The 13,712-nt window shown below is 38.5% G+C and overlaps 1 protein-coding gene across 1 annotated transcript in view; it reads left to right on the top strand.

Annotated features, from left to right (window-relative positions):
• The window catches only part of CFAP36 (cilia and flagella associated protein 36), a 32,665-nt gene extending 20,712 nt beyond the window's left edge, over nucleotides 1-11,953 (top strand). The window contains exons 7-10 of the mRNA XM_060026579.1: nucleotides 7,657-7,759; nucleotides 10,825-10,964; nucleotides 11,152-11,301; nucleotides 11,789-11,953. Of these exons, the coding sequence (XP_059882562.1) occupies nucleotides 7,657-7,759; nucleotides 10,825-10,964; nucleotides 11,152-11,301; nucleotides 11,789-11,890 (495 nt within the window). The 3' untranslated portion in view covers nucleotides 11,891-11,953. The remainder of the gene's footprint in view (nucleotides 1-7,656; nucleotides 7,760-10,824; nucleotides 10,965-11,151; nucleotides 11,302-11,788) is intronic.
• Nucleotides 11,954-13,712: the final 1,759 nt, after the last annotated feature.

Raw genomic sequence — 13,712 nt, 5'->3', positions numbered from 1 at the left:
TGCCACATCTTCCTTAGCAATTCATCTGTTGATGGACACTTAGGTTGCTTCCATGTCCTGGCTATTGTAAATAGAGCTGCAATGAACATTGTGGTACATGACTTTTTGAATTATGGTTTTCTCAGGGTATATGCCCAGTAGTGGGATTGTGGGTCATATGGTAGTTCTATTTTTAGTTTTTTAAGGAACCTCCTGTTCTCCATAGTGGCTGTATTAATATACATTCCCACCAACAGTGCAAGAGGGTTTCCTTTTCTCCACACCCTCTCCACATTTATTGTTTGTACATTTTTTGATGATGGCCATTCTGACTGCTGTGAGGTGATACCTCATTGTAGTTTTGATTTGCATTTCCCTAAAGATTAATGATGTTGAGCATTCTTTCATGTGTTTGCTGGCAATCTGTATATCTTCTTTGGAGAAATGTCTATTTAGGTCTTCTGCCCATTTTTGGATTGGGTTGTTTGTTTTTCTGATATTGAGCTGTATGAGCTGCGTGTAAATTTTGGAGATTAATCCTTTGTCAGTTGCTTCATTTGCAAATATTTTCTCCCATTCTGAGGGTTGTTTTTTTGTCTTGTTTATGGTTTCCTTTGCTGTGCAAAAGCTTTGAAGTTTCATTAGGTCCATTTGTTTATTTTTGGTTTTATTTCCATTTCTCTAGGAGGTGGGTCAAAAAGGATCTTGCTGTGATTTATGTCATAGAGTGTTCTGCCTATGTTTTCCTCTAAGGGTTTTATAGTGTCTGGCCTTACATTTAGGTCTTTAATCCATTTTGAGTTTATTTTTGTGTATGGTGTTAGAGAATGTTCTGATTTCATTCTTTTACATGTAGCTGTCCAGTTTTCCCAGCACCACTTACTGAAGAGGCTGTCTTTTCTCCATTGTATATTCTTGGCTCCTTTATCAAAAATAAGGTGACCATATGTGTGTGGGCTTATCTCTGGGTTTTCTATCCTGTTCCATTGATCCATGTTTCTGTTTTTGTGCCAGTACCATACTGTCTTGATTACTGTACCTTTGTAGTATACTCTGAAGTCAGGAAGCCTGATTCCTCCAGATCCGTTTTTCTTTCTCAAGATTACTTTGGCTATTCGGGGTCTTCTGTGTTTCCATACAAATTGTGAAATTTTTTGTTTTAGTTCTGTGAAAAACGCCATTGGTAGTTTGATAGGGATTGCACTGAATCTGTAGATTGCTTTGGGTAGTATAGTCATTTTCACAATGTTAATTCTTCCAGTCAAAGAACATGGTACATCTCTCCATCTGTTTGTATCGTCTTTAATTTCTTTCATCAGTGTCTTATAGTTTTCTGCATACAGGTCTTTTGTCTCCTTAGGTAGGTTTATTCCTACGTGTTTTATTCTTTTTGCATTGGTAAATGGGAGTGTTTCCTTAATTTCTCTTTTAGATTTTTTATTGTTAGTGTATAGGAATGCAAGAGGTTTCTGTGCATTAATTTTGTATCCTGCTACTTTACCAAATTCGTTGATTAGCTCTAGTAGTTTTCTTGTAGCGTCTTTAGGATTCTCTATGTATAGTATCATGTCATCTGCAAACAGTGACAGCTTTACTTCTTCTTTTCCAATTTAGATTCCTTTTATTTCTTTATCTTCTCTGATTGCTGTGGCTAAAAATTCCAAAGCAATGTTGAAAAATAGTGGTGAGAGTGGGCAACCTTGTCTTGTCCCTGATTTTAGAGGAAATGGTTTCAGTTTTTCACCATTGAGGACAATGTCGGCTGTGGGTTTGTCATATATGGCCTTTATTATGTTGAGGTAAGTTCCCTCTGTGCCTACTTTCTGGAGGGTTTTTTATCATAAATCGGTGTTGGATTTTGTCGAAAGCTTTTTCTGCATCTATTGGGATGATTATATGGTGTTTATTCTTCAGTTTGTTAATATGGTGTATCACATTGATTGATTTGCATATATTGAAGAATCCTTGCATTCCTGGGATAAACCCCACTTGTTCATGGTGTATGATCCTTTTAATGTGCTGTTGGATTCTGTTTGCTAGTATTCTGTTGAGGATTTTTGCATCTATGTTCATCAGTGATATTGGCCTGTAGTTTTCTTTCTTTGTGACATCTTTGTCTGGTTTTTGTATCAGCGTGATGGTGGCCTCGTAGAATGAGTTTGGGAGTGTTCCTCTCTCTGGTATATTTTGGAAGAGTTTGAGAAGGATAGGTGTTAGCTCTTTTCTACATATGTGATAGAATTTGCCTGTGAAGCCCTCTGGTCCTGGGCTTTTGTTTGTTGGAAGATTTTTAATCCCAGTCGCAATTTCAGTGTCTGTGATTGGTCTGTTTGTATTTTCTATTTCTTTGTGGTTCAGTTTCACAAGTTTGTGCATTTCTAAGAATTTGTCCATTTCTTCCAGGTTGTACATTTTATTGGCATATAGTTGCTTATAGTAATCTCTCATGATCCTTTGTATTTCTGCAGTGTCAGTTGTTACTTCTCCTTTTTCATTTCTAATTCTATTGATTTGAGTCTTCTCCCTTTTTTTCTTGATGAGTCTGGCTAATGGTTTATCAATTTTGTTTATCTTCTCAAAGAACCAGGTTTTAGTTTTATTGATCTTTGCTATTGTTTCCTTCATTTCTTTTTCATTTATTTCTGATCTGATCTTTATGATTTCTTTCCTTCTGCTAACTTTGGGGTTTTTTTTTTTGTTATTTCTCTAATTGCTTTAGGTGTAAGGTTAGGTTGTTTATTTGTGATATTTCTTGTTGCTTAAGGTAGGAGTGTATTGCTGTAAATTTCTGTCTTAGAACTGCTTTTGCTGCATCCCATAGGTTTTCGGTTGTCATGTTTTCATGTCATTTGTTTCTAGGTATTTTTTGATTTCTTCAGTGATCTCTTGGTTATTAAGTAGTGTATTGTTTAGCCTCCATGTGTTTGTATTTTTTACAGATTTTTTCCTGTAATTGATATCTAGTCTCATAGCATTGTGGTCAGAAAAGATACTTGATACGATTTCAATTTTCTTAATTTTACGAAGGGTTGATTTGTGACCCAAGATATGATCTATCCTGGGTAATGTTCCATGAGCACTTTAGAAGAAAGTGTATTTTGTTGTTTTGGGATGGAATATCCTATAAATATCAACTAAGTCCGTCTTGTTTAATGTATCATTTAAAGCTTGTGTTCCTTATTTATTTTCATTTTGGATGATCCGTCCATTGGTGAAAGTGGGGTGTTAAAGTCCACTACTATGATTGTGTTACTGTCGATTTCCCCTTTTATGGCTGTTAGCATTTGCCTTATGTATTGAGGTGCTCCTGTGTTGGGTGCATAAATATTTACAATTGTTATATCTTCTTCTTGGATCAATCCCTTGATCATTATGTAGTGTCCTTCTTTGTCTCTTGTAATAGTCTTTGTTTTAAAGTCTATTTTGTCTGATATGAGAATTGCTACTTCATCTTTCTTATGACTTCCATTTGCGTGGAATATCTTTTTCCATCCCCTCACTTTCAGTCTGTACGTGTCCACAGGTCTGATGTGGGTCTCTTGTAGACAGCATATATACAGGTATTGTTTTTGTATCCATTCAGCCAGTCTATGTCTTTTGGTTGGAGCATTTAATCTATTTACATTTAAGGTAATTATCGATATGTATGTTCCTATTACCATTTTCTTAATTGTTTTGGGTTTGTTTTTGCAGGTCTTTTCCTTCTCTTTTGTTTCCTGCCCAGAGAAGTTCCTTTAGCGTTTGTTGTGAAGCTGGTTTGGTGGTGCTGAGCTCTCTCAGCTTTTGCTTGTCTGTAAAGGTTTTAATTTCTCCATCGAATCTGAATGAGATCCGTGCTTGGTAGAGTAATCTTGGTTGTAGGTTTTTCCGTTTCACCCCTTTAAATATGTCCTGCCACTCCCTTCTGGATTGCAGAGTTTCTGCTGAAAGATCAGCTGTTAACCTTATGGAAATTCCCTTGTATGTTATTTGTTGTTTTTCCCTTGCTACTTTTAATACTTTTTTCTTTGTATTTAATTTTTGATAGTTTGATTAATATGTGTCTTGGTGTGTTTCTCCTTGGATTTATCCTGTATGGGACTCTCTGTGCTTCCTGGACTTGATTAACTATTTCCTTTCCCATATTAGGGAAGTTTTCAACTATAATCTCTTCAAATATTTTCTCAGTCCCTTTCTTTTTCTCTTGTTTTTCTGGGACCCCTATACTTCGAATGTTGGTGCATTTAATGTTTTCCCAGAGGTCTCTGAGACTGTACTCAATTCTTTTCATTCTTTTTTCTTTATTCTGCTCTGCAGTAGTTATTTCCACTATTTTATCTTCCAGGTCACTTATCCGTTCTTCTGCCTCAGTTACTCTGCTATTGATTCCTTCTAGAGAATTTTTAATTTCATTTATTGTGTTGCTCATCATTGTTTGTTTGCTCTTTATTTCTTCTAGTTCCTTGTTAAACGTTTCTTGTATTTTTTCCATTCTATTTCCAAGATTTTGGATCATCTTTACTATCATTATTCTGAATTCTTTTTCAGGTAGACTGCCTATTTCCTCTTCATTTGTTAGGTCTGGTGGGTTTTTACCTTACTCCTTCATCTGCTGTGTGTTTCTCTGTCTTCTCATTTTGCTTAACTTACCGTGTTTGGGGTCTCCTTTTCGCAGGCTGCAGGTTCGTTGTTACCATTGTTTTTGGTGTCTACCCCCAGTGGCTAAGGTTGGTTCATTGGGTTGTGGAGGCTTCCTGGTGGAGTGGACTGGTACTTGTGTTCTGGTGGATGAGAGTGGATCTTGTCTTTCTGGTGGGCAGGACCGAGTCTGGTGGTGTGTTTTGGGGTGTCTGTGACCTTATGATTTTAGGCAGCCTCTCTGCTAATGGGTGGGGTTGTGTTCCTGTCTTGCTAGTTGTTTGGCATCAGGTGTCTGGCACCGTAGCTTGCTGGTTGTTGAGTGGAGCTGGGTCTTGGCGTTGAGATGGAGATCTCTGGGAGAGCTCTCGCCGATTGATATTATGTGGAGCTGGGAGGTCTCTGGTGGGTCAATGTCCTGAACTCGGCTCTCCCACCTCAGAGGTACAGGCCTGACACCCGGCCAGAGCACCAAGACCGTGTCATCCACACAGCTCAGAATAAAAGGTAGAAAGAAAGAAAGAAAAATATAATAATAATATAAAATAAAGTTATTAAAGTAAAAAATAATTTTAAAAAAGTAATAAAAAGAGAGAAGAGAGCAACCAAACCAAAAAACAAATCCACCAATGATAACAAGTGCTAAAAACTATACTAAAAAACCCCCCCAAAAAACGGACAGGCAGAACCATAGGACAAATGGTAAAAGCAAAGCTATACAGACAGTCACACACAGAAGCATACACATACACACTCAGAATAAGAAAAAAGGGAAAAAAAAAAATCGTTGCTCCCAAAGTCCACTGCCCCAATTTGGGATGATTCGTTGTCTATTCAGGTACTCCACAGATGCAGGGTACATCAAGTTGATTGTGGAGATTTAATCCGCTGCTCCTGAGGCTGATGGGAGAGATTTCCCTTTCTCTTCTTCTTCTTTTTTTTTTTTTTTTTTTTTTTTTGCGGTAGGCGGGCCTCTCACTGCTGTGGCCTCTCCCGTTGCGGAGCACAGGCTCCGAACGCGCAGGCTCAGTGGCCATGGCTCACAGGTCCAGCCGCTCTGCGGCATGTGGGATCCTCCCAGACCAGGGCACAAACCCGTGTCCACTGCATAGGCAGGCGGACTCTCAACCACTGCGCCACCAGGGAATCCCTACCTTTCTCTTCTTGGCTCGCACAGCCCAGGGGTTCAGCTTTGGATTTGGCCCTGCCTCTGTGTGTAGGTCGCCTGAGGGCGTCTGTTCTTTGCTCAGACAGGACGGGGTTAAAGGAGCAGCTGATTTGGGGGCTGTGGCTCTCTCAGGCCGGTGGTTGGGGGGAGAGAGGGGCACGGAGTGCGGGGCGGGCCTGCGGTGGCAGAGGCTGGAGTGATGTTGCACCAGCCTGAGGCGCGCCGTGCGTTCTCCCGGGGAAGTTGCCCCTGGATCACGGGACCCTGGCAGTGGCGGGCTGCACAGGCTCCCCGGAAGAGGGGTGTGGATAGTGACCTGTGCTCACACACAGGCGTCTTGGTGGCGGCAGCAGCAGCCTTAGCGTCTCATGCCCGTTTCTGGTGTCGGCTCTGATAGCCGTGGCTTGCGCCCATCTCGGGAGCTCATTTAGGCGGTGCTCTGAATCCCCTCTCCTCATGTACCCGGAAACAAGGGTCTCTTGCCTCTTAGGCAGCTCCAAACTTTTTCCCAGACTCCCTCCCATCTACCTGTGGCGCACTAGCCCCTTCAGGCTGTGTTCATGCAGCCAACCCCACTCCTTTGCCCTCTGTACCCCTGTTGCTGTGCTCTCCTCCGTGGCTCCGAAGCTTCCCCTCTGCCACTCCCTATCTCCGCCAGTGAAGGGGTTTCCTAGTGTGTGGAAACTTTTCCTCCTTCACAGCTCCCTCCCAGAGGTGTAGGTCCCGTCCCTATTCTTTTGTCCCTGTGTTTTCTTTTTTCTTTTGTCCTACCCAGGTACATGGGGAATTTCTTGACTTTTGGGAAGTCTGAGGTCTTCTGCCAGTGTTCTGTAGCAGTTGTTCCACATGTAGATGTATTTCTGATGTATTGTGGGGAGGAAGGTGATCTCCATGTCTTACTCTTCTGCCATCTTGAAGGCTCTCCTATCTCAGCTTTCGACATGCCTTCCTCACTAACCTTAATCATTTCTAGCTTTTGATTTAAAGTGAGAGACCCGTGATTCTCCTTTCACTTGAACACTTAGAGGTCACTGTAGGTTTATTAATTGGCCTAATTTCAACATTCTTGTGTCTCAGGGAATAGGGAGGTCTGAGGAGAGGGAGAGAAATGAGGGGACAGGTGGTCAGTGGAGCAGTTAGAGCACACACAACTTTCATCTATCAAGTTTCACCGTCTTACATGGGTTTGGTTTGTGGTGCTCCCAAACAGTTACAATAGTAACATCAAAGATTACTGATCCCTGATCACTATAACAAATATAATAATGAAAATTTGAAATATTGCAAGAATTACCAAAATGTGACACAGAGACATGAAATGAGCAATGCTGTTGGAAAAATGACACTGATAGACTTGCTTGATGCAGAGTTGCCACAAACCTTCAATTTGTAAAAAAATGGGATGTCTGTGAAACACAATAAATTGAAGTGCAATAAAATGAGGTATACCTGTAAACCAGTTTGTGGTTGCTTCAGGCATATCATAGTAGTGGTATTATTATTATATTTTTTAGATTATTTTAAGTGAAAAAGCACCTTATTAATCAGTGATTTTATTTCTTTTAGAGTATTTCTTGGTGTCTTGGTCAAGGTCACATGAGTAGTAAGAGTGAAGCCTAGGTTTGAACTCACTTCTTTCTGAATCCAAAGTCTTAACCAAACTAGTTATTCTTAGCACTGCATGATTGGAAATGAGAATGTTTACCTACCTCAAAAGTAGAAGATAAAAAATGGTGGAAACATCTTAAAAACTTTGGAAAAATAGAATCTCTGATTTATTATCCATTCAGTAGACAATAATTTTTTAAACTAATGTGTATGAATCCCTTAAGTAGTGAATTATTCAGAATTAATCTAAAGTATTTTTTAAATTATATTGTTGATTCCTGAAGCTATCAGAGGCTAAAACAGAAGAGCCTCCGATGCATGCCAATGAAACAGCAAAAATGAATAATTCCCAAGGGAATGGTGAACATTTTGCACACCCACCCTCAGGTAAGGTTGAAATGTACTGAAATTTCTGAATAATATGCATACATAAACACTGTAAAGAGTGTGTTACTTTCTCATACACAGTTCACCCTCAAAAAGTGGCCATTGGTATTTAATGTTCTTTGTGAATTTAGCTAAAGTGGTTGCTTGTAGGAGATAGCTGACAGAGAGGGCGTAGCCCCCAAATTTCTAAGTGAAGCTTGGAACCCAGAGCCGTGATCAAAATTCCTTGGGGAAGCCCCCAGGCTTTATGCCATGACTACAGCATTCAAGGTATGTTCACATAACATTTGGTACTCTCTTCCTTGACCATAATTACATGGTGTTTGAGAGTTAGAAGCTGAAGAGGGAAAGATAATATTTTCCTACTGAATTAAAACACAATTAGAAAACAACAGGTAGCCAATTTATCTAGAAGTTGTCAGAAACTATTGTTGAAACCAAAATTGATGAGAATCCTTGTGGGAAATGTTAGTGGATGATCTTGTTCACTATGCAGCGAATCATTTTCAGTATATGTTTTCTGATTTCCTTTATAAGAAGACAGGTAATTCTGAAACAGAACTTGAATCATGATCATGAATTTACTTCATTTTTTTAATGGATTTCTATGGTTTTTAGGTGCATGTCCTTTTATCAATTAAAAAAACGCATAACTCTGTGAGGTAGATATTATGGTCCTTATTTTTCTTTTATTTTTTTAAAATAAGAAATTCAAGGAACTTGAATGAGGTCCAAAATCACTGAGCTCTTAAATAGTGAAACTGTGACTTACCTTGGTCTTCTGACTCCAAATCTTGTGTTTTTCTACACTTTGTAGAAGTTTTATAATTGAGATAGATAGGCTTGTTGTGTATCCAGTGTTTTAAGGATCTAAATGCTTAGTTGATAAAACAATGGGGCATATGAAACAGAAGCAGGTTTATGAAGTTATCTGGCTTTTTCCTTCCTAGCAAATCTAATAATTCCTTTTCTTTTTTCATATTCTGCAGGTTCTGAGTAGAATAACCTCATTTGAATTATGTCTGTGAAAGCACCTGCTTTAGATTTGTTTGAGTGCTTTTAAAATTTGCTGGCCCAAACTTAGCTTTTTGTTTTATATAGACCTAAGTACATATACTGTTCTAATCTTGCGTCTGACATAATTTGAATACATTTGCTTATCTGACTATTAAGTGAAACTATTATAGAAAACTTAATCTCAAGCCATTTGTAACTCAGTTATGCACATTAGCGGTAGAGAAACTGGCAGATAATTTCAAAAGTAATGATTTTAATTTTTAAAAACTATTCTATTTTTTTAGAAAAATGAGTATATCTGATATTACAGGCAATCACTGCATACAAAGTGCCCATGAGAAAGGCCTAATGTGGGAGGAATCATAAAGGTGTTTGACCTCCTGCTTATCCCTTTGCTCATGTCTTTCCCTGGTTCCTGCTGGAAATGGATAGCATCTGTTCTCAGATTGACGCAGGGTTGCCAGTGATGAGATGATCTTTCTTTAAGCTAGCTGGCTTTCCGATTCTCCATTCTTAGAAATCAGAGAAGTTAAGTATTTTGGCTTCAGGTACTTTTCTCTCTAGTTAGAATATAAAAGGTGTTCATAACCAACAAAGTCAAGGAACTGTCCAGACCAAGTACATGAATTGAATATAAATGCTTATGTGCCTGGGATTCCCCCCTCCGCAGAATTTTACTGTCTCGTCCCCAGCTCTGTGGTTCCATATTTGGGGGCTAAGCCCACTACTGCTTAAAGTCACCATCATATGAATGGCATGTTTAATTTTGTCTGCATATTTTGACCAACTTGTTGAAGCTCATCTTCATTTCTGTTTAAGTTAGTTCTGAGCTAGTTCCCTGTCTAGGTTGGTTGGAGTGTTAGCGGCAGCCTCATCTCTTCCAGGGAGACTTCCCTTTCTGTCCAAGAGCCTGGAGAGCTTTTTCTTCTTCTAACTTCCCTGGCACTGCAGTCAGTCCACTCACCCTGTGCTAAAGCAGTGATCCTTGGGCAAGTTTCTTGCTCCTGCAAAGTTCTATTTCTGGTTTTACCATGCTGGATTTTTAATCATTTAGAGACATGAATATCATGTTCTCCCATGATGCTTTTAGTTCTTGGCATTATTTTTATGTCTTTGCTTGTCTCACCAGCTGTCTTTCATAGTCCCTGTATTACAGTGAAAATGTTTTATCTTAAAAAAAACCCACCTTATCTTATAATAAAAGATGTCTCAAAAGCAATTAGCATGTTAATCCTGTCTCTTGGCACAGTTACCAAATAACTGGAAGGTACTGAGTACTCATGTTATATCCGCTTCCAAGTTCTACTTACTGTATTTATGTAGTTTTTTACATCTTTATTGGAGTATAATTGCTTTATAATGTTGTGTTAGTTTCTGCTGTACAATAAAGTGAATCAACTATATGTATACATATATCCTCATATCCCCTCCCTGTTGAGTCTCCATCCCACCCTTCCTATCCCATCCCTCTATGTCATCACAAAGCACCAAGCTGATCTCCCCGTTCTACTTACTTTAAAATCTTCATTTTTTAAATATGTTAGTAGGTTTATAGTTATCTTCAGTATGTAGTACAAATTATTGATATTACTGGCACTTATTCCTCCAATACAAAAAATTATAGCTTATTACAGTTTTTGCCTGCAAGCAAAAGTTTGAAAGCCAATTACATTGTAAGTAAGGGATTTTAGTGCACTGTTTATTTGGCTTGTATGGCAACCTTGTATTACATTTTACTGCAGTTCTGATCTTTAGACAAGAATTATATCTTTTTGTAGCTATAGTACCAAACAGCAGGAGCTTGGTATTTATTTGTTGAAATGTCATTATTCACAAGAACTGTAGTTCAAGCTCCTTGAGGACAGGGACCACATTTATTCTTCTCACCCAGTGCCTAGCACAACGCAGGCACTGAATCAATGCATGCTGAGCGAATGAGTATGAGAAAGACCAAAGTATTATTACCACTAGCTCATTTTGGTGAACCTAGTGTAATAACTTAATATTTCTTATAATATTCTAATTGGTCTCTGTCTGATTACTGCCAGAAGTTAAAGTGCATTCTGCTGATCAGTCAGTACAAACTTTGACAAGAAAGCTGGAAATGTTGCCTGAAAGTTCCTCCCTCCCACAAAAAGACCTGAAGATTCCTGGCTTTGAACATGCAAACATTGAGGGACCAATAGCAGTAAGTAAAAAATATTGCTTTTTAAGCACTATGAGCAAAATGATAAAGTACTATGAACAAACAATGTAAACAGCCATACACACTTGGCTTTTGTTGCGGTCTTGGACTCAAACTTCTAATTTAATCAGTCAGTGGGTATCTGTGCCACTTACGCAGACTTGATTTTTCCTTCTCTTATTTGACCCAGAATTTATCAACACTTGGAACAGAAGAGCTCCGGCAACGAGAACACTATCTGAAGCAGAAGAGAGATAAGTTGATGTCCATGAGAAAGGATATGAGGACTAAGCACATACAAAATTCGGAGCAGAAAGGAAAACCTGCTGGGGAGGTAGAGGTATGGCTAGCTCTAGTATGAGAAAATTTGCAAATCTACGGATGGGATTCTCAAAATCAACATATGTGCTCTTGTAGATCTATTCATATTAACCTCCTTGTTAGTGTAGCACCTGATAATAAGTCTTTTCTAGGCAGTGAGATGGTTGTGATAGGAGGATTTTGTGAAGTAGAAATGGTAGCAGTTTTATCATTCTTTACTTGCCCTGCTCTGAGCACTGAAGGGTCAGCCGTCTGTTTTACCTGAGCCTTTTGAAATATTTTATCATAGAGCAGCATCAGTACCCTAGCCACCACCTCTAAAAGGCTTCCCCAAGAAGAGATTTTTACAAAGAAGAGATTTAGGGAACTCAGTCCATGTGTGGCTTTTTTAAAAAATTTACTGAATGTTCTAATATTTGTTCAAGGCAGTATGTTAGGAATTTTAGAAAATGAACCCATCTTATTCTACTGTAGCCAATTTTTTTTCTTTTATTTTTTTTTTTAAGGAAATGACAGAGAAACCAGAAATGACAGCAGAGGAGAAGCAAACATTACTAAAGAGGAGATTGCTTGCAGAGAAACTTAAAGAAGAAGTTATTAATAAGTAATTTTAAGAACAATTTAGCAAAGCAGTTCAAAATTTCTTAAAAATAAATTATTTAATCCTTAAACAGAGCCTGTTAGTTTCAAATGCTTGTGTTTGTAAATGCAAATATAACATTGTTACTATTAAACATTTGAGGTAAAGGGTGGCGGGGAAGGCAGTTACTTATGCTGACCAGTTCAATACAAATTTCTGAATAATGTTCTCTCATGGAGAGAAGATATAGAAAGCTAACTGATAGTGTATTCATTCATTCATTGTTTGTGCTAAGCATTGTGTTGCATGCTAAGGATACAGTAGCCTAGTAGATCGACAGGGTCCCTGCTTTCATGGGGCCAAGTGAAGAGCCAAGTGTTTGTTAGAAGGGAAAAGGGCAGTGTTTTATCATAAACAGGGTCCTGTGGCTGTCAGTATGGCTAGCATACAGACAGAATGAGGGGAGGGCATTAGCACACAGAATTGGAGATAGGTAGGGTGCTGATTTGCAAGGCTTGTAGGGAATGTGAGGGTTTTAAACATTTTATAGTGGCAGTTGGAAGTCACTGAAAAGTTTTAAAGCAGGGAAGGTTCATGATGAAAATGTTCATTTAAAAAAGATGTGTGGCTGCTGTGTGGAAACTACTGGGTGAGTTAGAGTAGCTGTGGGTGAACAGGTATATAGGGTGATCAGTCTAATGAAAAGAGTGGTTCTCTGGGGTGGTGGTGGACAGATTTTAGCATCCCACATCGAGGCAGGCGCAAACAGGACTTTGAAAATAGACGTGGGGATGTTAAAAATACTCTATTATTCTTTCTAGAAGAGCTACCATTAAAACAGATAAAGGAACAACTGCCTGAGCCTGTTGACCTGAATTCTGCTATGGGTGTAGGTCTTCTGTGTGTGAAGTGATCCCGGGTAGTGTTCTGTTGTCCATTTGCTAAAAAATAACCAGAAATAGTAGGAGAGAAACCTTCCTTTCAGAAGCTTCCTGTGTTGTGTCATCCCATAAGCACCCTCTTTTCTAGTTACGGGCCACTCCTGAGTTTAACTTACAATTCCATTTTATCTCCTTAAATCTATCGTTATAAACTTTTTAAAAGGGATACCAAAATTACATTAGTTCCAACTTTCAACGTGCAGAGAAAACTCAGCATCACTTTATATTTGTCACATTTTCATCACAGATGGACAAGTTGGAAAAACTAGTGGTTAAAACACAGAAATCTGTTCATGTAGCTTTTTATTAAAAATAGTTTCTATATTGCATACATGTTTACAGATATAATTTTAAGAGAACCTCAGGCATACAAATGTGGGCTCCGGCTTGCTTCACTGAGTGAAGATAAAGATAAAAATCTTGATCTGCCTGAGGGTAGACATTTAAGACAGCAGCTAACGTGTAATCTTAAGTTAGTTATTCTTTCAAGGGTTATTTTTAAGTCTTGTTTTCGTATCATTGTGGGTGAGCATCTGTACCATGAAAAGTGTTTTCCTGTAATTCAACAAAACATTCACATTTCTGCTATAAGAAAAGTTTCTCCTATGATGATTTAAATGATTTAAAAGACTTGTGGCAGTTCTTCAGAAAGGAAAATTAAAGAAACTTCATAAGATATATAAAGATAATACTTCCTACTGGAACTTAAAATTACTTAATCAGGAAGAGTCAAGAGTAAATAGGGAAACGCTTTAGGGTTGGGCTTATTAGAGTCCAAGAGGAAATTTAATAAGAGCTAAGAAGAGTGAAGGGGCTTGATAAAATTTGCTTGAAAGAAAATGTATTCATATGGTAACTTTACTGATCTTGGTTTAAATCCTGATTCACTTGCCTTTATGAGGTGGAAGG

Source organism: Delphinus delphis, chromosome 12, assembly GCF_949987515.2.
Source record: "Delphinus delphis chromosome 12, mDelDel1.2, whole genome shotgun sequence".
NCBI lineage: Eukaryota > Metazoa > Chordata > Mammalia > Artiodactyla > Delphinidae > Delphinus > Delphinus delphis.
This window is presented reverse-complemented; position numbering and strand designations above follow the sequence as displayed.